The 23,456-nt window shown below is 45.6% G+C and overlaps 2 protein-coding genes and 1 long non-coding RNA gene across 3 annotated transcripts; 2 read left to right on the forward strand and 1 right to left on the reverse strand.

The window, feature by feature from the left end:
- The first annotated feature begins 266 nt into the window (after window positions 1-266).
- gtf2a1 (general transcription factor IIA, 1) lies at window positions 267-6,557 on the forward strand. Its single transcript, XM_003971503.3, has 10 exons — window positions 267-515; window positions 1,847-1,948; window positions 2,124-2,298; window positions 2,424-2,488; window positions 3,245-3,320; window positions 3,407-3,531; window positions 3,693-3,797; window positions 3,899-4,177; window positions 4,260-4,349; window positions 4,806-6,557. Exons 1-10 carry the CDS (start codon window positions 486-488, stop codon window positions 4,911-4,913), a joined length of 1,155 nt encoding a protein of 384 aa, XP_003971552.1. The 5' UTR covers window positions 267-485; the 3' UTR covers window positions 4,914-6,557.
- Window positions 6,558-9,876: 3,319 nt separating this feature from the next.
- Window positions 9,877-23,216, reverse strand: tshr (thyroid stimulating hormone receptor). Its single transcript, XM_003971501.3, has 10 exons — window positions 22,785-23,216; window positions 19,293-19,364; window positions 18,333-18,407; window positions 16,407-16,481; window positions 15,914-15,988; window positions 15,400-15,477; window positions 14,952-15,020; window positions 14,047-14,124; window positions 12,323-12,511; window positions 9,877-12,118 (listed from the first exon to the last, which is right to left on the reverse strand). The coding sequence occupies exons 1-10, from the start codon at window positions 22,955-22,957 to the stop codon at window positions 10,663-10,665; spliced, it is 2,340 nt and encodes a 779-aa protein (XP_003971550.2). The 5' UTR covers window positions 22,958-23,216; the 3' UTR covers window positions 9,877-10,662.
- Window positions 13,450-14,180, forward strand: LOC115252988 (uncharacterized). Its single transcript, XR_003891293.1, has 3 exons — window positions 13,450-13,465; window positions 13,586-13,669; window positions 14,039-14,180. It is a non-coding gene; the product is annotated as an uncharacterized lncRNA (long non-coding RNA).
- Window positions 23,217-23,456: the final 240 nt, after the last annotated feature.

A 23,456-nucleotide genomic window follows, 5' to 3' on the forward strand; every position in this document is an offset into this window, starting at 1 on the left:
CAAAATAAAACAAAAAATTCGCAACGTATTTCAAATTTGAATTTTGACCAACGAACAAGGGGTCTTTGATCATAAAGCACCCTCGGATGTTGTAACCTTGTTAATATACTGTGTGTAATATGAAGTGTGTAGCGTTTTTGTAGGGAGCGCAGGGATACTACGTTTAAACTACATTTCCCAAAAGCCCATTCGAACCAATTCATCAGCGCCACATCAACTCTCGCGTTATTAGCGTCTTGACCCTGCCCTGTATCTCGCGCACTCGCAGCTCCAACGCTCTGTATATAAAGCAGAACAACGACGGACGGAGGACGGCTGGGTTCTCGCAGCCCGGGATCGTAAATAAGACCGCTGAATCAGTGTTTTATTTACAAAAGTGATTCCGGCTGTTTTAAAGCATCGTTCCCAGTTGTTTTAACCCGTTTTTATCCAGTTTTTTTGGCTCTTTCTCGCCAAGTTCCGTGTGGTTTTACACTACGCGTATAATGGCGAGCTCGGCTAACTCGAACCCAGTGGTAAGGACCAATCTCTAAGGCTTGTCAGTGGGGGAGAAATGTGGGGAAAGATTGTGGAAATTGAAGACGAAAAGGAGGTTTTGTTGATGTGACTGGCACCGAATCTGCTTTAAACACCACACTAGCGTGTAAAATAAAACTTAATTTCCGACCTCTTCATTCAGTTTTCGAAACTAGATTACGCTTTCAAAAATCATGGGTAGGCGTGAGGACGACCTATTTTTTTCTCCGTTTTTTTTTAGAAAAAAAAATAAAAATTAAAATCCTTTTTGGAGTACAACGTTGTAGGTTTACGGTCTAAATTGTGGACGATTTGTCCGTTAGTTGGCTCTAGTGTCAGGCGCTTTCGAAATGGTCGAGGAGGGAAAACGCTTTTATTGTGTTGTCGATGAGACTTTAACGTCTTGGCCAAGGCAAGCTAAATGTTATGTTTAGTAAAACGTGGATGTACGCAAAGCACATAACCATGGCAGGTTTGGGAGATGCATTTCTATGAAAATAAATCTGAAGCCGAAATTTCGTCAGTCAGCCAGTCAGTCGCCTTCCACCATTCCGGGACCATGAAGCAGAAGAGCTGTCCCCCAAACCACCACTCCTCCCAGCTCCGTGTGCCATATTAACCGATAACTGCCAAGATAATCATCCGAAAACGTCCTTCACATTCGGCCACATAAGGGACAATGTCGGGAGCTAGGTTAGCCAGCAGCCCGCTGCTCTGTAAAATGGCTTCCACGGCTCCCTTCGCTCCGGTTCTGGCCCTCCTCCTTCCTGCCGCCTGGTTTTATACCGCCATATTGGCTCTCTAATATAGACTGCCGGGGATGGGAAGGTGCTACTCGTCGCTACGTCATCGGCTCCACATATAAACACCAGAGTGTGCTTTAAATAGTGGCGCAGACGGGCCGAGGGGGAGGGGAGGACAGGCCAAGGTCCGTGCTGCGGACACCGGGGACAATGCGCTGCGGGGAACGGTGCGCGATGCTCGGCGTTGGCATTGTTCCGCCGCTCGCTGTGTTGATGTAGAGCCTTTGATTTGCACGAAGCGACGTGCACGTAGCGCCTTCTCTGATCTGGAGACGCTGATGTGTGACATTGCTTTGGACACTGGATGATAAACGGCTGAGACGATCTGCCTTCTGCGCAAAGTTGCATGTGATTACATTTAAGGAGGGCTTATACCTGTATATTAGTCCTATTTGGTGAAGTCTTCATATCCAGATATATGTTTGGTTTTATAGGTTTCATTAGCATAGGCTGTGAAATAATAATGAATCAAAAATCTTAGAATTGGTTGAAAATGTTGGTTTCCTCACGCGCTCGTCTCTTCACAGCCTAAACTGTACAAGTCTGTGATCGATGACGTGATCAACGAAGTGCGGGAGCTGTTCCTGGATGAGGGGGTGGACGAGCAGGTTCTGCTGGAGCTGAAAACGGTACACGTTTCCAGAATTGTTTTTCCTGTAAACACTCACTGTAGGAGGGAAAAATACGGACATAGACGCTTCACCCTGCAGCCCGGAGGGCTCCGAACTGTCAAATGAGCGTTTCCAAGTGCACTGCAACTGCTCATTTTACATTTATTAAATAAGGATTGTTTCCATCCTTCAGCTATGGGAAAACAAACTGTTGCAGTCCAAGGCGGTGGAGGGCTTCCACACCGAGGAGCAGACCCTGCAGGCTGCACAGCAACTGCAGCAGATTCAGCAGGCCCAACAAGCTCAACAGATGGCCCAGCCAACGCAGGCCCAGCAAGTCATCCTGCCTCCGCAGCCACAACAGCAAGGTTAGCCAGCACTGACACGGCCACAACCAGGCGCTAAAGACCGCCAACACTTGTAAAGAATGTGGTTTCTAAGGGGTTTATTTGTGCATCATAGTAATGTGCAACTTGAATGTGTTTTTCCTCAGCTCCCCAGCAGCAAGTCATTGTGCAGGATTCTAAGATTCTGCAGCACATGAGTGCAACGGGGATGGTAAGTTAGAAACAAGTACAGGAAACATCCTTGCTTGTAACCTTTGCTCACAACAGTCCAGCTATTAACCCTCTCCAGGTTGGGACGAGGCTACGCAATGTATTCTGGTCACACTGATATCTTCTGCCCTCTTTACACTCATAACCTATAAATCACCTAAATCTGAGAATATGCTAATAGTCACAAACTGTGTTCATTGGTTTAGCACCAGAAGGAGCTGGAAATAGTTCATACACAGCAGCAGAAAATGGTTCATGGTATAAATAACCTGCAACCTGGAGCTTTTAGCTGAGGGTGGAAAAAACTGGGCTGGAAAATGAAACTGAATGTAGAAGAAAATAGAAAATTCCAGATAAATTTAGCAGTCAGAAGGGGGAAAAATGAAATGAGATCTGTGTTTCTAAAATCATACCGAAGTGACTGTGGTAGGACACTCTGGGGCACCATAAACCAGACAGAACTCTTTCCTTTGCATGCTCCATTTCTTCAAATTTCTTTCCTTTATTAGTTTTTTTCAGTGTTCCAATGGAGCATCAGAATTTCTTACCTTTTGTACTTCCTGCTGACGTTTCCACTCACGCAACCATCTGTGCTGGTGCTCTTTCAGAAAACCTTGTTTTGTCTACTTAAACAGCCATTTTAAAGCAGCTTTTGGAGCTTCTTAACCCTTCGCAACCTCGCCGAGGCAGATAGGATGCACATCAGCGGGCGTATTTGAGTGTCTGTGGTTCTGAGTCTGATTCTTTTCTCCTGCAGAGTGCAGCAGCTACCGCAGCAACCCTCGCTTTGCCTGCAGGGGTCACCCCGTTACATCAGCTCCTCACCAGCCAAGGTGAAAACTCACACTTCTATCTGGCCAGATCGTGAAAGGCCCACTTCACACAAGTTTTGTCCTTGATCCACTTAATTCTCCCGCAGGTCAGCTACTACAGGTCGTCCGTGCTCCCAATGGGACTCAGTACATCATCCAGCAGCCCCAACAGCAGATCCTCCTGCAGCAGCAGATGCAACCTGCGGGTGTGCAGGCACCGGTCATACAGCAGGTTTGTCGTGTTCTGTAGAAAGAAATTCCAAATGTTCATAAAGATTTAGCAGTCCAAATTTGACACTTGTTGGTTGTTGAGAACTTTGTCCCTTTCTTGACCTTTTTGTGGACCAACAACATTAAATCTGGAGCTTGCATGGCTGTTCACCATGTGTACAGGTCCTCACTCCTCTGCAGGGAGCTTTGCCCCAGCAGACGGGGGTCATCATCCAGCCACAGCAGATCGTCTTAGCTTCAGGAAACAAGGTCCAGGGCAACACGCAGGTGGGAACACCTCCACGCAGGCAGACATGCCCTGCATCTTCAATGTGATCAACATGTTTTCCTGCTGCCTGTACCCTGACCCCGGCTTCAAACGGCACCAGTTGTTACAGGCATCAGCAGCCATCGAGCAGCAGACTGGCCAGGTGGCAGCAGCTCAGGTCCAGCAGCTTCCACAGATCTCTGGTGCCGCAGCACCACAGGCACCGCAGCAGCAGCAGCCTCAGGCTCAACCGCAGCCTCAGGCCCAGCAGCCTCCCATGATGCTGCAGGTGGACGGCACCGGGGACACTTCATCGGACGACGAAGAGGATGAGGAGGAGGAGTACGACGAAGAGGATGAAGAAGAGAGGGAAGTGGCAGAGGACGGGCAGGTGGAAGAGGTGCGAAACCTCGGCAGTAAATGGGTCACCTCTGTGACGTTACTTTCTATTTTTAGGTCTTAATTGTATGTCTGTCGTGCAGGAGCCGCTGAACAGTGAAGACGACGTCAGTGATGAAGAGGACCAGGAGCTTTTTGACACAGAGAATGTAGTGGTGTGCCAGTATGACAAGGTGAGGGATTATTCTGGGATGCATTGCGGATGAATATGCTGCTGCTTTAAGCTCTTTTTTTTTTTTTTAGTCTCAGTTTCATATCTGCTGGGGTGACAATAGTAACCAGAATGTCAGCATAACCTAAAATGGTCAATGCTGGAGCTGAGTGCACATACCAGCTCCACAAACTGCACTTTTCATTATGCACCCATCCCTGGTGAAAGCCCTGCCCCCCTCAGTGTGAGAAGAGGAGACAGTTCCACTAAACACCACCAGATTGACCAGTTCTGGTAGAATTTAGCATGAGAGGCCTCACAGATCCCTTTAAGTGCTCACGTTAGCATCACTGCTAATGAAGGAGCAGGGATTCAGCTGTATTTATGGGTCTGGTGATCATTAAAGTCCGGCCACCACAAAATGAAACGATGTCCTCCCACTCTCGACACCCACCTTCATTCATTTCCTCTCTTGCAGATTCACAGAAGTAAGAACAAATGGAAATTCCACTTGAAGGACGGGATCATGAATCTGAATGGGAGAGACTATGTGTTCTCTAAAGCCATTGGAGATGCAGAATGGTGAAGGAAAAAAAAGACACGTCAACCGGAGCGGGAACGCTCTAACTCATCATTGTACCAGATACTTCAATATCCTTCCATATCCTGGGACTAGATTTGTTTCAGGAAACTTCTTCTGAGTCTTTGAGAACTCTTATCAAAGCCCAAAGGACCGTGAGGCGTCGCAAAAGGCTGAGTGTCCTCAAACACTCAACAAACCTTGCGGAATGAGAATCCGACGGGGACGTAAAGCCTGTGAATGGAACGTCCTTCATCCTTTTGTTGTTTGTTGCTTATTCCAGGCATCTTCTCTCTCTCTCCTCCCCCCCTCCCAACCCCCAACCCGAGAGCATCCACATAAATATGAAAGTAGGAGCTTCACATAGCGTAGGTGCACTGGACCAGGGTCATCTCGGCTGCCTCGCCGCAGGAGGTCAAAGGTTATTCATTATAACACAGTAGATGTGCAACAGCCACCGGTTCCGATCGCTGCCTTCACAATGGCCACAGTCACGTTGGGCTTTTCCATTTCTGTTGTGGGATAGTGGCTGTTGCGTGTAGCTCCCCCCAAATTTTACATTCGGTCAATTGGAAAATTATTTTAAACTTTTTTTAATGATTGATTTGCTTTGCTTCTTTAAATGAATGGCAACTAGTTTTTTTTTTTTTTTTAATATTTAGAAATCCAAAAATGCTCTGAAGTTGTTGTCATTCCATCTTTATCCAAAAAATCCCCCCCCCCCCACGAAAAATCAGCGCAAAACTGAAGAACTGTACAAAATGGTTTAAAGTCGGCAGGTGGGTGGTTCCTCTTTGCTCTTATTTTAGCAGCCGTCTGAAAATTTTGCACTGTCAGTCGAGTTAATCAGTAGCTTCGGTGTGTGTTAGGCTGACTGCGTGTGTGTTGAATGATGTGTTTTCACTGCTCTTCTGTTGAACTTGTCCACAATCTCAAATGTCAGTGGAAACTGTAATTCTGTATTTGGTGGTTTCCTCTATTTATGTCCCACTTGTTCCTGATTTGCAAAGATTGGAAAGCCGCACCAAACTGTGCTCTTATCTATCAAGTGTTCCTTTATTTTTGTCGGCCGGAGAACGTTAGCACGTCCACTTCGCCCGCGTGTTCATTTTAGCGCAACTTTTAAAAGTTTCTCTTGAAGTGGTTTCCAGCTGATGGGGGCCTGCGTGTTGCTCTGCGGTTTGTTTTCGTGCCCCCCCCCCCCCCCCCCCCCCCCCCACCGAGGCGTGGTGAAATAAAGGTGGTTGGTTTTGTCGACAGTTAGCGCCACGTTAGCATATTGCGCAAGCACCAGGGGAGCTGGAATCGTCTCGGATCTGGGTCACTTCCTGTCTGCTTTCCACCTGCAGATGGCCACCGTCAGGTGACCCAGATGGCTTCGGTACCTTTTCACCCGTTACCGCAAACCAAAATCTGGAGCTTCTCCATTGTTTTCTGTTCGTCAATGATGGCTTAGTGTCGTGTGCCTTTGGAAATTTTATTTTTTCGAGAACACTTGCAAATGATAGCTGAAGCTTCATTCAGGAGGGGAGGTTTATTAAAGCGTATCCGCTCAGTTCTGATTGTTCTGTCTCGTGTATTCTAACTGCTGTTTAGGTTATGTGTTTTTAATTTTTTGTTTTCTTAATTAAATTAAATTTTGGAAAAGAAGCTGAACCCTGGTGCTTTTTCCACCAAACGTTGGACTTTTTAATCCTGACTTGTGTGTGCAGATGGAGAGAACGTCTGGGTAAAGCCTGAGGATCATCCACATCCTGTTTTAATCTACAACAGGAGTCAGATCAGGCAGATCTCCCCTGTTTGAATCCAGGCATTCCCGGAATAAATGCAGGGTAATCACAGATGTTCCTGATCATCCCAATCAAGGAACCGGAACAGACCCTTAATACACGTGCTAATAAGCTCACATTTAGCCGGGCTGCTGCGAAAAAGGCTTTTCTCTGATTTTCTTTCCGTTTCCATGACTACTGATTTTTATGCCATGAAGTCGCCCTCAGCCCCCTTCCCGATCACCTGACCTGCACCCCTCCCTTGCAATTTCTCCCTTTTAAAGAACAGGTTTGATTTAATGCATCGCTGCTCAGCGTTGGGACCCAACAAAATGTGGAATACTCGCCTCGGCCTTTGTTACATCCTCCATTTTTGGGACTTTTCTGCCGTCAATGATGCTGATTGCGCCCAGCCCTGACGTCCCAAGACTGCTGGAGCTGTCTGTGTCTGTGGCTGGTAATTGGTGGTGCATTTCTTCAACCTTAACGGCAATTTTTTAAAACGAATTCTGACTTCTACTTTTCTCAAATGTCTCGGCGGACAGTTTTTGGCAGAAGCATCTCGTCAGAGCAGCTGCCCTGATTGGGAATCGCTTTCTAAACAAATGTGAGGCTGAATGAACGTGGACGTGTCTTCAATTCGGCTTCCTTAGCCGTGTAATCCGGAGCTGGATGGCTGTCAGAGTAAGCACGGCGGCGCTCTCCTCTGCCTCCCCTTTAAGCCGCAGCCAAACAGATATAATCCCTGTGAATTTCCCTGTGGGTAATTAGGAGATAAAGGTGTGGTTCTGTCTGGGATTAAGGCAAATCAGAAAACTACATGCCGATTTTTATCCTTGATTGTAAAAGGATTTGAGGCAAGCTGTCACTGCTGAGATGTATCGCATGGCACACAGACGTAGTGGGCCCGGCAGAGGGGGAACGCCTCCCTGGCGACCTCTGAAGTGGGCTCTTTCGTGACTGCTGCTGAGTGAGGCCTGTAATGAGACCCTGAAGATGACCAGTTTAGGCCCCACAGCGCCATTTGTGCAGGAGGTAACGGAAGGAGGCCGCCAATCAGCGAACCAGATACCAACAAGTCCGTGGAATGTGGTGCTCTGTTGGCACCGTGTCGTGAGTTCGCCTCTGGCTTCGGGACAAAGCTGTCCACGTCCATTTCCTGGAGGCAGGACTGGATGGGGATAGCGTTACCATTTATAATTTAACTTAAAGAATTGGAAACTCCAGGTTTAAGAGGCAGAAAATCAGTCTGTCATCAGTATTTGTTCGGCTTCCGACACGGACCTAACTTACCTTTTCGCGCAGCTTTGTGCACGTTGCAAAATTGAAAACAGGCGCAAACGGCGAGATGAACGGAGGCTGAGTTCCGTCTCGGGTCGTGCACCCTTTTTCCTGTCACGCCACATCAAAACATTGATGTCATCCCCGAAATGGCTGGCTTGACCTCGCAAGCTGTGTTTCTAGTTAAGTCAAGATGGATGTTTTTGTTGAAGAAGAAGGGGTTGATTTAGAGCTGGATCTGACCTGCTGGATCTTTGAACATGCTAACCTCGTGAGCAACCGCTAACCTTCTGCTACAGCTGCAGGTAACCTGTTTTAATCCTTGAATATTTGACATTTTGTTTGTTAAAAGTTCCAAAAATGAGCTGTTCTTTGAAATTATTCTGCATAAAGCAACAACTGGGCCTGATTAAGCGCTGGTGCCCAACCTCATCATGCTGGTGTTCCCAAACTCTTCTATGCTGATTCCTGTTCTTGCTGCCAGACACGACCAAGCAAGGCAACACAAACTCAATCATGGTTCAAAATTTAACAAATCAGAATTGAAAGGTCTGTTGTGGCATTTGGCAGCACCTGGTTGCACCAAATACTCAATTTCATAGGATCTGTAATTCTCAACACCTGTCCTGAACTCCCTGCTTGTTAGATCTGATTGAAATAACCTCTCCTTTCCCAGTGGTTCCAGTGGACTGCAGCTTGCTTTTGCTTTGCTCCAGTAACCATTCAAGTGATTTGAGTGAGACAGCAGCTTGATTCTCAAGTGGCCCGGCCCGGCCATGCCTTCTACTTCACAAACCAAAAAAAATGACATCTTAAACGCTGGGATTTTCTCTTCCAAATACCAGGGTTCTGGAAGGTTGATGCCCCCTCTGAGCACCCCCCAAAATCCCAGTTCCCCAACAACGCCCTACTCCTCGTTCCTCTCCTGCCACATTTGACTTGAGCAAACTAATCCGGTGTTAGCTTGGTGCATTTCTGGGTGCTGCCCTGCTTGTTTGAGGTGAGGCTCAAGATCTGAGTTTATTTGAAGTGCTTAGACAGGAATGATCAGAAAGGCCTGAGAACCGGCCATAGGAGGAATGTCAAAATAAATCAATGGCAGGCCCAGGCAGCTCATTTGGCCCACTCTGTCTCGCAGGCTGTGAATCCTGCCTTGACGTGCGATGAACCCGACGGCACCGGGGAAAAGGTAAACGTGCAGCGACTGTTCTCAAACCTGAGCGCAGACACTTGTCGAACATCCGCGCAGACAAGTGCAGCCAGCTTAGCGTGCTTAATGTTTGAAGGGCCCACACCGGTTCGTTCCGAAGGGGCGACGGGGAAGACGGAACTAAAGCTGTGGAAAAATTTCAGCTGAAAATACAGTTTGGAATTCACACCAGCAGCCTGGAATGTGGCGCGCACATGCAGGTCGAAATCTTTCCAGGTCTGATTGCATTGAGAAGGCATTAGACCCATATAGACTTGGCAATGCTGCTTTTTTTTTTTGACATGACTGTCCAGCAGTCAGGTCAAATATCCTCAGAGCCACTTTGTGAGTAAAATTAAAAACCATCTGAAATGATCGTTCCTGGAAAATCCACCTACATTCTTGATATTTCACTGGGAACTGAAATGCTAACCAGATGTTGAGATGCCACTGGCCGCGGGTGTCCTGCTAATGGCTTAATATCACTTAAGTTCCAGAGGTCCAGCTCACACGTGTCCCGGCTGTATTTGGTCTCCCCCCCGCTGCCACGCGATGCTATCTGCTGATTACACAAGGCACTTGTTTCCACGAGGATTGAAAAATAACACAATCATACTAGAAAAACAACCACAGCGTTCCCAAAGAGGGAGCTCCTAGAGTATATATTTGTAATTATCAGGCCTATCTGCAATTTGTAAAAAAGAGATAATACTCAGAAATGTGCCTGGTGTTTATACTTGTAATTGGATCACAAGGTCAAAAAACATTATGTAAAAGAACTACTTTGAGCTTTAAAAAAAAACACATTAATAGATCAAATATACAAATAAACAACTAGAGAAAAGCAGGCGGCGAGCTCAGGCCACCAAGCAGCATATGTCCCCACATATTGTGACAACACCCGTAGTATCGTATAGGCAGTAGTAATACACGGTTACATAACATTGTAGCTCAAGCCAAGGGGCTTTGATCTCTGGATAATCGTCGCTAAAATTTAAAGAATTTAATTTAATGAATTCTCAGCCCCTAAAAATATTTCATGAAAATAATTTTTTTTGCTAACAGCCAAACAAATGCCAGATGTCAGATGACGTCCTTAACACTAAACATCACTGAGCTAGCAGGCTGTCGGCAAGCATTTCCCACCATCTTTATCATGAAACTATATTAATGTCGGTCTGTAAAGGAAATATTCAACTGAACTATATGCATGTTTTTATTATGCATGCCCTCTTTCCCCTTTAATAATCCCTCCTCTATTCTCACCAGCCCTTCCAAAAAAAAAAAAAGGATTAGCCTCATATTTTAGTGACATCCGATATTGCCAACAACTGGAACAAGAAAATCATCACAGCCGAAATCGTGAAAGCAGCTGAACTTGGCCTGGAAATTAAAGCAGATGCAGAATTCTGGAGCGTTCTGTGAAATATCCACGCAAATCTGGTCCACAAACACTTCAAGGCCTCTTCTCACACCTGCAGCCTGTCTTCCTTTACTGCCCTGGCTCGGTGCCGGCTCACGTGTTCAGGCTCTGGCTCTCTTCGGGTCTTGTCGGCTGGCCGCCCGCTTGCTGGTAGCTGTGCCCAGAGCACTTCTTCATGTGGATTAGCACTTCTTCTTGGTTCATAATCCCTCCTTTCCTTACTTTGTCTTTGTCCCTGCGGGTCTGAGAGGACCCACTGCTGCCCTTCGACGAGACCGTCTGGCCCCTAAACAGCTGTGCTCGTTGTTGACAAAGTCCAACCTTGCTGAGGAGGATGAATACATCCCCCCTGAATGCCTTAGTGAAGATGGCATAGAGGAATGGGTTGGCACAGGAATTGAGAGGGTAAAATAGCACCAATAAAATCTTGGAATTGGAAACTGTGATGAGGGGCCGGTCCAGCACAGCTGACAGGGCGTAAAAAGAAATGGGTGCCATGCACAAGAAGTCAGTGAAGATGAGGACGGCCATGCGCTTGGCAATGTTTGTATCCTTGGATCCGGAATGGTAGTGAGGGTTGTGCACGGCACAATAAATCCTAAAATAGCAGGCGCAGATGATGAAAAAGGCCAGAATGTTCAGGACCAGAACCGACAAGATGTAGACCTGTGCTGCGATGGACTGGGTGTCCATTGGGAGGCAGATGCTGACCTTCTGGTAACTGCTCACCCCAACCAGTGGAAGCACGGCGAGGATGAGGCAGAAGATCCATCCGCCGAGCATCACGGCTGCCGCGTGGTGCAGGTGAAGCTTGCGATCCAGCCGCATGGCAAAGGTGATGGCGTACCACCTCTCCAAGGTGATCACCGTAAGGGTGTACACCGAGAACTCGCTGGCAAAGACGGTGAAAAACCCCGCCAGCCCGCACCCGGGGCCCGTCTGCCAGTCTATGGCGTGGTTGAAGTACTCGGCCCGAGTGTGGAGGTCTACAGAAGCAATGAGCAGCAGGTAGATCCCCATGCACAGGTCCGCGACGGCCAGGTGACACATGAGGAAACGGGACACTGACAGCTTGTAGTGGCTGGTGAGCAGCACCAGCAGGACCACCACGTTTCCCAGAACAGCCAGCAGGCTCACGAACCACACCGACACTCGCAGGAAGCCAAAGCCCATTATGTCCTCGCAAGGGTTAAACTCGTCGGGCGCAGGTGTGCACTCCACCTCCTCTCCTTCCTCACACACCACATAATCATAACGGCTGTCAAAGTCTTGGCCCGTGTCCTCCTGGGGGTTCTTCAGGGTCTCTCCAAAGCCCACATCCTCGTCTGGCTGGCCCCCAAAGTAAGCGTGGTAGTGCAGGCTGCCGTGGAAATCACCGATCCTCCAGTCTTGCTGGGACTCTCTCTGCCCTCCATCATTCAGATCCTGTTCTGGGATTGTTTCCACCACGCTGTCACCCTGGAGGGAAGGCATGCTCAACGGCGCCACGGAGCGCTTGTGAAGCTGATCGTAGAATGCGGTGAGGTTACAGATGATGTACTCCAAAAAGCTGGAAAACACACACGAACCAAACGTGTGCTTGTGAAAACTAAAAAGGTCTGAGGCTTGCATGCAGATGTGCCACTCATCTAAATCAACAACCTCAGACTATACGGAAGGTTCTGATGGACGCCGTTTGTCTGTTATTCACCTTGGAGGCGCCGGCATTGGACAGCACCAGTTCTGGGGGAGTAAATGAGTGTCCGGAGCTCACCCTCGTTTCTTTTTGAGGTTTTTGAAGCCGCAGCAGTGACTGGGATAGGTGAGGTTGGCGACGGTCAGGTGCTTGAAGGTTTTGATGGGCGGCAGCTTCTTCAGGGCCCACGCGTCCCGCGCCTTCAGCTCACGGAGCGAGTCCATTCCCAAGGTCGGGAGGGAGGCGATCGCCGTTAGCGACACGTCTCTATGAAAAAGAAAGAGGCCTTATTAACTTCATGGAAAGGTGACCGGTTGTTGCCTACCCTCGGGCGCCTGCGACTGTATTCTTTTTCCCGAGCTAATCTTTTTACCTGTTGTCCAGCTGCAGGTTATATCTACTTTTACGATCCCACAGATGTCTCCTGTTTTCCTGGGTCAGAACCAAAATTCAAAGCCATCACTGCAGCATGCGAGCGTTCATTTTGTCCCGTGTTTACAGATGATCTCTGCATGGGTACACTCAGTTTCTTTCAGAATGGAACCAGATCAATGTGCACCAGAGGGGTAGGAATAATGGACCCGTAGAACCCGGCAGCCACTCCCCCCTCGTATAAAAAGAGATTGATGTGGTCTGACCCTAAAAATCAGATGCCATATACATTATCTGGGGCTGGAGGGACCATGAATTTAGCTACACCTTCCATCTGTTTCCCAGAGCTCTATACATTGTTAAACACTTCCATGTGTGCTTTTCACATTTGGGCATCAAAACACGTCCAGGGACGTGCGGGGGATCGTCAGTCACACCAACGTCCTGCGTGATCCCATTATCGGGACATCGGGACACGAAATCCTTCCCAGGGACCAAGAGGAGGCCAAATTCTGTTTTGCTTGCTTCATTTTAATAACCTTGCTAAATATCTGCTGGTTGTTTCATTTGATTAGATTAAGTTAATGAGCCCAACTGTTTTATTGAAAGTTTTTTTATTTAGACCCATTTGCTCTCCTCTGCTTTTATTCCTCTCCTGGGAAAGATTCTGTAAGTCAGTGGAAAAAATAGGAGCAGTGCTGAATTTGTCATTTGCAGATGTTTACTTTCTGACCTAATAGACGTGACCTCACTCATGTTCTTTAGTGAAACACGGGAGGAGGTCCTGCACACGAACCCCGCCGATCTAACAGACACTAAAGGGCTGGATGGGGGCCAAACAGGAAGCAGGTATTTGAAAGCGGCTGCTAAGAAACAGACATTCATCTACAGAGACGTTGAGAATGAAAAACAGAATCAAAGAATACGATGGAATTTCTCGCTCACACGCTCGCACACAATGGGTTTCAGATTTCCTGCTTGAAAACCCAGCTGGGGAATCGTTCCTACCCTCTGATCTGAGCTGTGTCTCTACACAGATCAGAATCTCATCAGGTATCGACTTTATGAACGCAGTGATGAATAACCATCCAGAATCATTTGCTCCACATTTTAAAGCTACTATTTGCACTCCAATGTTTTGTATTTTTGATAAGAAAGATCAGGAAAATGTCACTGTCATGTCTCTTTGTTTGGCTAATGTTAGCTTAGTTTAGCACAAAGCCTACCAGCATATAAAAATCTGCCATCTGAGTCACAGCATTTAATCCAGATGGACGCATTTGGTTTGAGGGTAATTGCTACCATGTGTTGGTTGTGTTATTCTATTGAAATTGTGGATTTCATTTACATCAGTTGGCAAGATTTTTAAAATAATTTACATGCAGTATGAATAACAACCCTCATATGTGTCCATCTATTTAGGTACTTACAAAAGCAACGGACCGCTGATGGTGCCCACAAAGGCCTGCTCATCCATCTTGTTAAGGTACCAGTTCCTGTGAAGGTCACTGGACAGGATCATTTAAACATTATTCAAACAGAATTGATGCAAACGTTAATTAGACCAGTCGGAGGAAAGCTCGTGATAGTATTATGCTCGTTATGGGACTTTGCCCTCTTTGTTTTCTTTAATTGTGTGACAGCTGACTCTAATGCACACTCGCTATATAATCCTTCAGAATGTCTTCAGACTAATAAAGGAAAATAGGGAGAAAAGTGTCTGAGTCTCAGAGCAGGCCGGTGCCAAAACCAACACTCGGTGATGGCTTAATTGGGCTTTTATAAGGACCTGAGAGGTGTGCAGGTGTTGTAGAAGAGGAAGCGAGCCTGGAAATGAATATCCTAAATACCTCATATCCTCAATATGCAGGATTTTGGACCAGTGGCTGACAAATGTGGGGAAAAAAGCAGCTTCTCTCACACTTTATCCACCTGGGAGAATTGAATCTAGTGTGAAATTGATTTCTTTAAGTCTGACTTAAACCTCCAGAGCGTGAGCGGAAGAGGGTGACTCTTTTTGCAGACTCCCAGACTGGAAGGTCCTCCCCCACAGTGAAAACCGAAGCTTGCGAGCAGCTGCGATTCTGCTTTTCTTGTACAGATGAGAAGTAAACGGGCTAGTAAATGATACTGTATCATTTTATTAAAAGTTATCCGCTGATTCGAGCAGCTGAGAAATGACTCTACCACTGAGATGAATCTCTGTCGGGGGTCTGATGGCAAATAAAAGGTTTAAATCCCACTGACTTCATCACACTTATGATATTATGGATTGTGCCAGTCCTGAAATGTTGAATCAAACCCGGCACATCTGCGCGCAAGAGAAAATACCTACACTTGGTCGAGCTTGGTCCCGTTAAAGGCGTGAGGATCAATTTCCCTGAAGCCATTTCCATACAACATCCTGCAGCAATAATAAAAAAAAGCTGTCATTTTAGTCAAAATACCTCAGATGATGAAAATATTTCCCACGTGTTTATTTCTGCTCCTGCGCTGTGCAGCAGTAACTCGTTTCACATGCTCTGGGGGTCGGTGCGATCTCGGGCTGTTGAACCCAACGGCTTCTTTAAAATCCTGACTTGAGGATTAAAATTGCAAAGCATCGCCACTTCCTGCCAAATTTCCTCGATTTCACAGTTGTGGATACTTTTTCCTGTCTTCTGTGTGATTTTAGGAAGTTTGGACGTGGGCTCTGAGTGACATAATATGGGTCCCATTCCTTCTACAATAGCTACTTCGTTTTTAGGAAGTTTAATGCATTTTGTATAAAAATAACATCTTACGCTGTCAGCACGTTGCTGGTAATGCCGCGGAATGAGTTGGCTGGGATGTCAGTGATGTAGGGATGATCAACAATTTCCCTGCGAGGAATGACACCAAACACAGATTAAATTAAGTGATGCAGTAAATAAACATCCATTTTTATGTTGGAGAGCGCCACAGCAATCGGTCTGTGGAGGAAGATTACATTAGGAGGAAGAGGAGGGCGCGACACGGAGAGGTGAGGATCTGCACAACACATTTCTCTCAGATGGTTTTGTTGGCACGCGAGATGCTTGTTGAGTCTGCAACGTGCACACGCACACACAAACACGCATCATATACCCATAAGACATTCATTAAGGGGGAAATGATGTTGAGAGCAGTGTAGAAGCATTTCTCAGTAATAAGGAAGGAAATCTAAAATGGTTTAAAATGATACAGTAGGATTTATTAGTAGATCACAAATTGGCACTTCTCCCCAGCTTCAACTTTGACATATTAAAGGTCATAATAATGAGCATAAAAACAACTTACAGGATGAAGTACGGGTCATCTGAGTGGATGCTGCTCAGGTCAGGAAAGACGGTGAGGCCGGTGTTAAAGATCCCCCTGAACATTGGGAGAAACACAGTTTTTACAGTGTAAAAGTTAAAAAATAAAATACACAGAGCATTTTATTAAGTTGTATTTACAGCACAGGCCTTAAAGACAGCATTTAAATCCACTTTTCTGCCGACAAACAGAATTTAAGGATTCCAAAGCATATATTATGAGCCCGAATGCCGATTCTTTTACTCTCAGGCCAGATATATGAAACATAAAATATCTGCTGAATAAACACCCCCTTGACATTTGGCTGAAGTCGTTCTGGACCACTGCATAAATCCAAATAAATTGGCTTGCCTATGAAAAAAAAACATCCTAATGTCTAAATTAGTGCCAGACCTTTCTTTCCTTTTTTTTATCGCAGTCATGTTGAAAATATGTGTAATTTAAAAGTAAGAAAGTGGGAGGACGCCGTACTCACAGGTACTTGAGGTCGGGGAGATTTTTAAAGGCTTCTTTGTCGATGTAGGTCAGACTTTTTGCATTACGTATTTCTCTGAAAGAAAAATGCACTTGTTAAAAACGGAGAATCTCAGCACGAGAGTGCGCCGTGGCCACTTTGAAACCTCAGAACAGGATGAAGCGCGCGCCAACGTGGAAGCGAAGTGGAAACCTGGTGGCGACGGCCAGGACCAGAAGAGTCCAATTAGGCTTTTATTAGCGTGCTCTGGGCTGGCCCGGACACCTCTCTCTGCCGTCGGAGCCCGTGTCGCCCTCTGAAACATGCGCTCTCGTCTGTCAACGCACACCTGGCGCAGCAGACAGACGGGGGGAGGTCAGTTAAAGCGCGGCGTCGGAGACGTTCATCCTCCCCTGCTGCTGCTGTGCGGCTGCAGATGTTCGCTGAGGGCAGTTTTATGATCTATAAATCACTGTTTATATACATGTATAGTAGCCTTGTAATGGACTACAAAATGGCCGTGGCGTTTGGAGTTTTCCAAGTCAAACAAACACGCGCTTAAGTCGCAGCTCTTTGAACTCCAGATGTTGGGAATTCCTTTACTCTGCTTTCATGTCAATGCGAGGTTTTATTTCTTCGGGAATTGGGGTTTTTAAGGTTGATACGGGAACAGTTTGGTTGGTGCCGCTAGCACCGCCGCTCCAATCCAAGAAGAGCGAAGGTCATACGCTGACCCAGACCAGGCCACAGAAAAGCTGAACTATGAGTGCATGTGATCCAAAGAACATATTTCAGGTGGGTGGTGGATTGAAGCACTCCAGGGTGTTTTCCTTCTGTTGTTTTAATGATTTTTTTTTCAGCCCCATTCGAGAAAAAAAAAAAAGCGGCCCACGTTTCGACCCAATGGTCAGGCCTCCTTCTGCTGAATTTATTATAAGATAATATTGATTTTTGTAGTGTTCCTCATTCGTGGGTTAAAACACTGCTGTTGCAGGAGGCGGAGACGTGTGGCAACACACTCATGGAGGATGCGGAAACAATCGGGAATCAAGAGAGAATTCCTGATTCCCAAATTTCTCAAAACTGATGTTTCATCTTGATAGTGCTTCAAGTCTGATTATTTCCTTCGATGTTCTGGCTGCGCAGCCCCGAACCCACAGCTGGTGGTGCAGGCCCCGAACAGCCAACGGGAGGTTGAGCATTAATTTGCGTCTGACCCTGAAGGAATCCCCAGAAAGATGCCATTATCCCATGTATGGCAGCCCACTCCAGCGCACAATCAATGGCAAATAGGACCCAGATATCCAAAATCCACCGTCAGAACACACATCCGACCTCAGGCTGCGGTTTGAATTAAGCTTTATGTCTGTATTTTGATGTCTGGAATCAAGTAAGGGAAGGAGAACAATGATTTAGGGAAATGCCTCAAACTATAGCGGTTAATTCAAGTGAAGGCCCTCAGAGCAAAACATTCACACAGGCAGGAAGTCGTGCGGTAAAATATGAAGTGCTAGGAGGTATTTTGTGCCTGCGCACAGACTCGACCATAAATCTCTTTCCAATATTTGAGAATAAAGTGCAACTTGGTGGATTTTCTCCCCGAGCAGCTTTAACAAGCGCATGAGCTCGAGAAGACAAATAACAGCTGCTGCAGGCGTCTCTTCGGTCCGTAAGATTGATTATTTGTTATTTTATCAAACCTAATTGGTTTTCATCTAAATTGCCTGCACTAATCCCACAAGAGGGTATTCAGGTGAGGCAAATCTGCCTTATTAGGATCTATAAGTGGTGCACAAGAGAAATAAACCCCTAATGCATTTATGCTGCTCTTCTATTTGCTGTGGGACAGTTTTTAGAAATGGAGCATTTTTCTCCCCAGACAGTAACAGAGCAGCTTCATCAATAGGGATCAATAAAGGGCAACGCCGTTTTTCTTTAGTTACTCACATGTGGGTGATTTTCCTCAGGCTGTAGAAGGAGTGCTTCTCCAGCTTCTGCAGCGTAACATCTACAGATATATATCTGAAAGAAACACACCACCCACTTTAAGCTACAGTATTGCAACTTCGACAAAAATCTGTGCGTTTTACCTGTTCTGCGCTAGCATGCAAGTGAAATCTAAGACTTGTTTTCATAAGTGGACGTGCTTGGATCCAAAAAAAAAAAACCCAAACCCTGCAACTCTTCCTCAAATTTATCATGCCACTTTTAATGCCTCCCAATCACGGGCAATTTTACAGGAATGCTCCCCGCGTATGCGTTACCGGGTCGTCCGTCATGCTGCTCCCATTTGTTATGACTTGGTTGCAGGTATGCTCTTTAAATAAACGTAACATTTGAACTGATAGGACACCTAACACACGTTCTGTTTGCTTTGGTACTTAATACAACAGACCTTAATCTTATTCTTAAAGGTTTCTGAGAATGTCACTGGTTTTCTATCAGTGTATCGTTTCATCTGGAAAGACAACAGAGACTCAGCAGATCCACTGTCGGTCAGCACTTATGTCTATTTGAGGCTTAGGGAAAAATAACCACCTCCGTCTCCTTCATGCATGACTTAGACGCAGATGTTGGAGTCAGCGGCCAGGAATCAGGGCTCAAACTGTATATTTTACCTCAATGCAGAGGCTTCACCCCAACTATGAGAGTAAAATCACCACACGCCCAAAAGCCTGGGCGGGAATACCTCAATAATGTCCAAACCCCACTGTGGCCAGCATTCCTACTGAAGGAACACCATTAGGAGCCAGTGGTGATATGAAACAGGGAGAAAATCTCCTCCGTAGGTGGGGAATAAAAATAGGGGTGATTTGGACCAAAGCAGCAGGTGACTGAGGGGGAAAACAACCTGGATGAAACCGGTTTGAGAGGACAAAAGAAGCCTCCAAATAAAATGTCACTCACATCCTTGAGATGTTGACCATGCTGGAAAAGGTATCTGCCGTCACGGAAGACAGTCGCGTCTCGAAAAGCCATCTGGGAAATGAAAACAAACTTAGTACTTTGCTCTCAATGTTATCATTAAGCTATGGTATAGGAACTGTAAATTGTGCAGCGCACTAGTTGTCACTTAACTAGCAGTCAAACCAAGTCTGGGTCTGTTTAGGACGTTGTTTCATTAATTGGGTGAAACAGAGCTTGACGTTGTTTACTGAAGGGAAAATTAACTTTGTATTTGTATCAAAAATAATCTTATTTATTTACCCAGCTGATGAACAGTTACTACTTTTAATATCTTATTGTGCTGGAGCATAGCGGGCTAGCTTGATTCTAGGCATTATTTATGTAGCTCCAGGCATTAGACATGTGCACATGTCCCATAATTCCTCACCATAACGATGCACTAGAATTGGTGTTACCTAAAACCTCCTTGTTTCTCAACTTGCAACAGAGTTTCTGCGCCGGATCAATGCAGGCGGCTCATCCAGAAGAGCAATTTTTGAAGTATCATCACGGGAACAAAACAAACTAATTCCGAGGCTGAATTGTAGCCCAGGTAGTCTGTCGATATAAGAGCGCAGCACCCTAAACACACTCTGACAAACTCAAACAAACACAGCGGCACAGAGCCGACGCAGATGCCAAAAAGCCTTGTCAAGCTGGGGGGTGTTTCGCTGTTGCACAACAGCAATTAACCTGTGCTCGTTTGCCCTCACAGAAGGACGGGGAGAAGACCAATGAGCCCATCTCAGGGGCTCCGAGAGAAAAGTGCTTCCACGATTTGTCATTTTGGATGATGAAAAACAAACAGCCTGGGAATTGAGTTTGAAGTAGGGAGAGGCCGCTGCATTCAGAAAGCTGTCAGGGTTGATCCTGTGACATCTGCAGGCCAATGGGGTCAGTGGACAGAGGTCAGTCTTCACTTCTGCACCCTGATATCAAATCACAACCCTGAAATATCCCTGACGTGGAAGTGGAGGATTTATTACCGTGCATTTCCATCACCTGAGCTAATGAATAGCTGGGATACGCTCAGAATTCCCAGCTCGTTTGTTCCCAGTCAGGCAACACTGGCAGCATTTGACTATCTGACTGCTGTATTAGCTGAGGGGTCACATGGACAGACAGTCCTGAGTTATCACCTCCCAACTCCCATCCAAAAAAAACTGGAGGTTTATGAAAAACCAAAACGGCTTTCTTCTATTTCCCTTGAAGTCTTTTTTAAATATAATTGTTCACAAATGGAACTAACTGGGTGTTTGAGAAATGTGCTGTTGAAGGTAAATATTGTAGCTGAGCGCATCGTCCAGACGCCGCCGGGAGTCACGCTACGGCTGCTTCTTAGCGTGTCTGCGCGTTCTGTTCTGCCTCTCTGACTCCCAGTGACACATGGAGTGGCCTCAGCACACACAAACACACACACAAACACACACACGCACACACACGTGCCTGCAGCCGTCTGCTCTCCATTCAACTTTTGTTTTGCCAGCAGAACTTCTGCATGTTCTTCCTCCAACGAAAGAAGTCCAAAAGTTTCACTTTCTTGCAAAAAAACCCCTCAGATTCAATTATCTACAGCAAGATATCGTTTCCAGCTCCCCAGAATTCTCATCCTATCATTTGTGGTGAAGATTTAACCAGTTTTTGATGAGCAGCGGGACGCTTCGCTATTTCATTTGCTGGAACACTGAATTGAGCTGCTGGTATTCTTCTGGATCCGTCTGGGAGTCTGACTGTGGGCAGAAACAGATTTTCGAGCACACACGTGAAGGTCGTCAGTCAAAAGAGGACTCGGTCGCTGTCAGAGGATGCATGGCCTCAGTGGTACCTGAGCACGCCATAATCATCCCATTGTTTTTAACTTTGATACTAATAAGAGAGCAGCGTGATTTCTGGAGAACTTTGAGGCTCTTCCATCTTTCTAGTGTCACAAACAGTGATTTCACAATGGCACCACTGTATGGAACATGGAAGGTGTTTGCTCCAAACCTAATTTTTTCCCCAAACGCGTGATTTATTGATATTCCCGGCATTTTTTTTTTTTGGCACGCCATAAAGTCTGACGATTACGAAGTTTCCTACGCGCCCCCAGAGTGTCCCTATTAAAGTTGACAAAAAAAGTCTTGTTCAGATGTTTTTCCCGCAGTGAATGAAAGCTCTGCTTCTACTGCTGTGTAGTTCCTGACATCTAGTGGTGAGGCTGCAGAATTTAGCCAACTAAGCAGCCTCCAGCAAAGCTTAATTGATATCTAACCATGTCTGCACAGACAAATCTGGTTTTCTTTTTTCAGATTTGAATCTGACATGTGCTCAGGTGAGTTTTTGTCTGTGCACGACGCCATTTGTCAGTAACCTTTGTAGAGAGGTGAGCAACTAACAAAATGGCTGCCAGTAACAGATTTTCATTCAGTCATTAAAAAAAACAAACTATTTTTAATGCAAAGGTGCACAATTACAGTCATGGACACAGTTTCCTAACATTTCCCAGTGGCCACATGTAGTATTGCAGTTAAAACGCCGATAAATATGTGATACTTGTATTTAACATTGAAATCCCTTCTCATGCCCCAAAAAAGCTGCTTAAAACTGTCCTTAAATATAAATTATAGAAAAAAGTTTATTTTTATCAGTGGAAGAAATATATTGTTACATTTATAAATTGTGATTTCTAATTTATTTTGATGATGGTTTTAAGGTGTAGATTTCTTGTCATTTGACCCTGATATCAGCAGAAGATTATAAAGCAATTGCCACTCAGCTACATTGTGAAAATCATTTGGAATATTAAATTTGCTGTGTAAACATTGAGACAGGCCAGAATTCTGTCCAGTCTAGGAATTTTTAAAAATTTTTTTTTTACTGGTGATTAATCTCAACTAAATTACAGCTTGGTTGAAATAAGTGAGCCACAATGGCTAATTGGTCTGAAGCCCATTTGCTTTCTGTCAGGTTTATATTCAACACAATTTCCCTCTCTTTGAACAATATGAATAACTACAATTATTAACATAAATGAAACCATTTGATTACAAGTGCGCGAAACTGATGAAAGTATTTATTTCTCATAAAAGTCAGTTAAGCATTTAGTTTTATGCCTTAAACTAACGAATCGTTGTGGTAATTCGCAGCTCTATGTTTTATATGCCCTGCAATTAATCATTTCTTACAGTGTGATATATTTAAAAAATGACTTAATTTCACACAAATCCCCATCAGAATTCACTTTGACAGCTGGAACATAGCTTGTGAGCAGCTAGTGGTCCGTAAAACTGACGAAAATAATACCCTGAAATGGAAAAAAAAACACTTAACACAACAGACAGACTCCGAAACCCTCTGGGAACACTTTGAAGAAATAATCATATGATGTTAAAATGATTTTCCCCGGGCTTGGGAGCACTTTACATTCAAAATGCATGAAGCGCTTTTACAGACGCGTTTTGTTCGCCTACTTACAATATTTCCGTGCTTGCTGGGAACCTGGGCAGAATATCAATGTCAAAGCAGTAGATGGTGCGAGACCTCCACTCGGAGCACTCGCAGACAGCAGGGCAGGAGTCAGCAGCCTCCGAGGAACCGCTGACGGGGAGGATGATGAGCGTCAGCAGCGCGCATGTTATCATCTGCATGCTGGATCTGCGCAGGGTCGCTGCAAAATATCCCCAAATGAGTCTGCCTCTCCACCTGATAGATCCTTCTGATGGCCACAACAAGCAGTGTGTGACCGGTATAATCAAGAAGCCCAAGATTAGCGATGTTTGTTTGGGGGGGAGGTTAAGGTTTATCCTCAGGTAGATGCCGAAGACTTGCAGCCGCACTTTGCCGCACAGGGCCGCAGCAGCGTGTGAAGGTGGGGATGCTGTAGGACGGACATTTGCAGTCCTGTGGTGGGTGTGGAGGTGGTCTCCAACCTGAGAAGAGGGTGGATTCTTGAACTCTTTTAAAAGATAATCATGTCGTTTTGGCACGGCCCATTATTCTGCATTATTCACTCTATAATACATTAGCCACTCGACAAACTTTTCTCAAGTTTTTATATCAGTTTATTATTATACTTTGTTACTTTTTTTTTACCTAAAGAGCGGCAGAAGTAGCGGTAAAGGAACTTTTTGGACAATGTAGTTTGCA

This window comes from Takifugu rubripes, chromosome 16 (assembly GCF_901000725.2).
Source record: "Takifugu rubripes chromosome 16, fTakRub1.2, whole genome shotgun sequence".
Classification (NCBI taxonomy): domain Eukaryota; kingdom Metazoa; phylum Chordata; class Actinopteri; order Tetraodontiformes; family Tetraodontidae; genus Takifugu; species Takifugu rubripes.

What these genes read in the sequence shown, in the direction of transcription:
- gtf2a1 (XM_003971503.3), top strand. Translation starts at nt 486, where the DNA reads ATGGCGAGCTCGGCTAACTCGAACCCAGTG. An exon ending in TCAGCTCCTCACCAGCCAAG is followed by an intron (nt 3,321 to 3,406) that starts GTGAAAACTCAC and finishes ATTCTCCCGCAG; the next exon opens with GTCAGCTACTACAGGTCGTC. An exon ending in AGGTCCAGGGCAACACGCAG is followed by an intron (nt 3,798 to 3,898) that starts GTGGGAACACCT and finishes AAACGGCACCAG; the next exon opens with TTGTTACAGGCATCAGCAGC.
- tshr (XM_003971501.3), bottom strand. Translation starts at nt 22,957, where the DNA reads ATGCAGATGATAACATGCGCGCTGCTGACGCTCATCATCCTCCCCGTC. An exon ending in ATGGTCAACATCTCAAGGAT is followed by an intron (nt 18,408 to 19,292) that starts GTGAGTGACATT and finishes TGTTTCTTTCAG; the next exon opens with ATATATATCTGTAGATGTTA. An exon ending in AACCTCAAAAAGAAACGAGG is followed by an intron (nt 12,119 to 12,322) that starts GTGAGCTCCGGA and finishes TGTGTTTTCCAG; the next exon opens with CTTTTTGGAGTACATCATCT.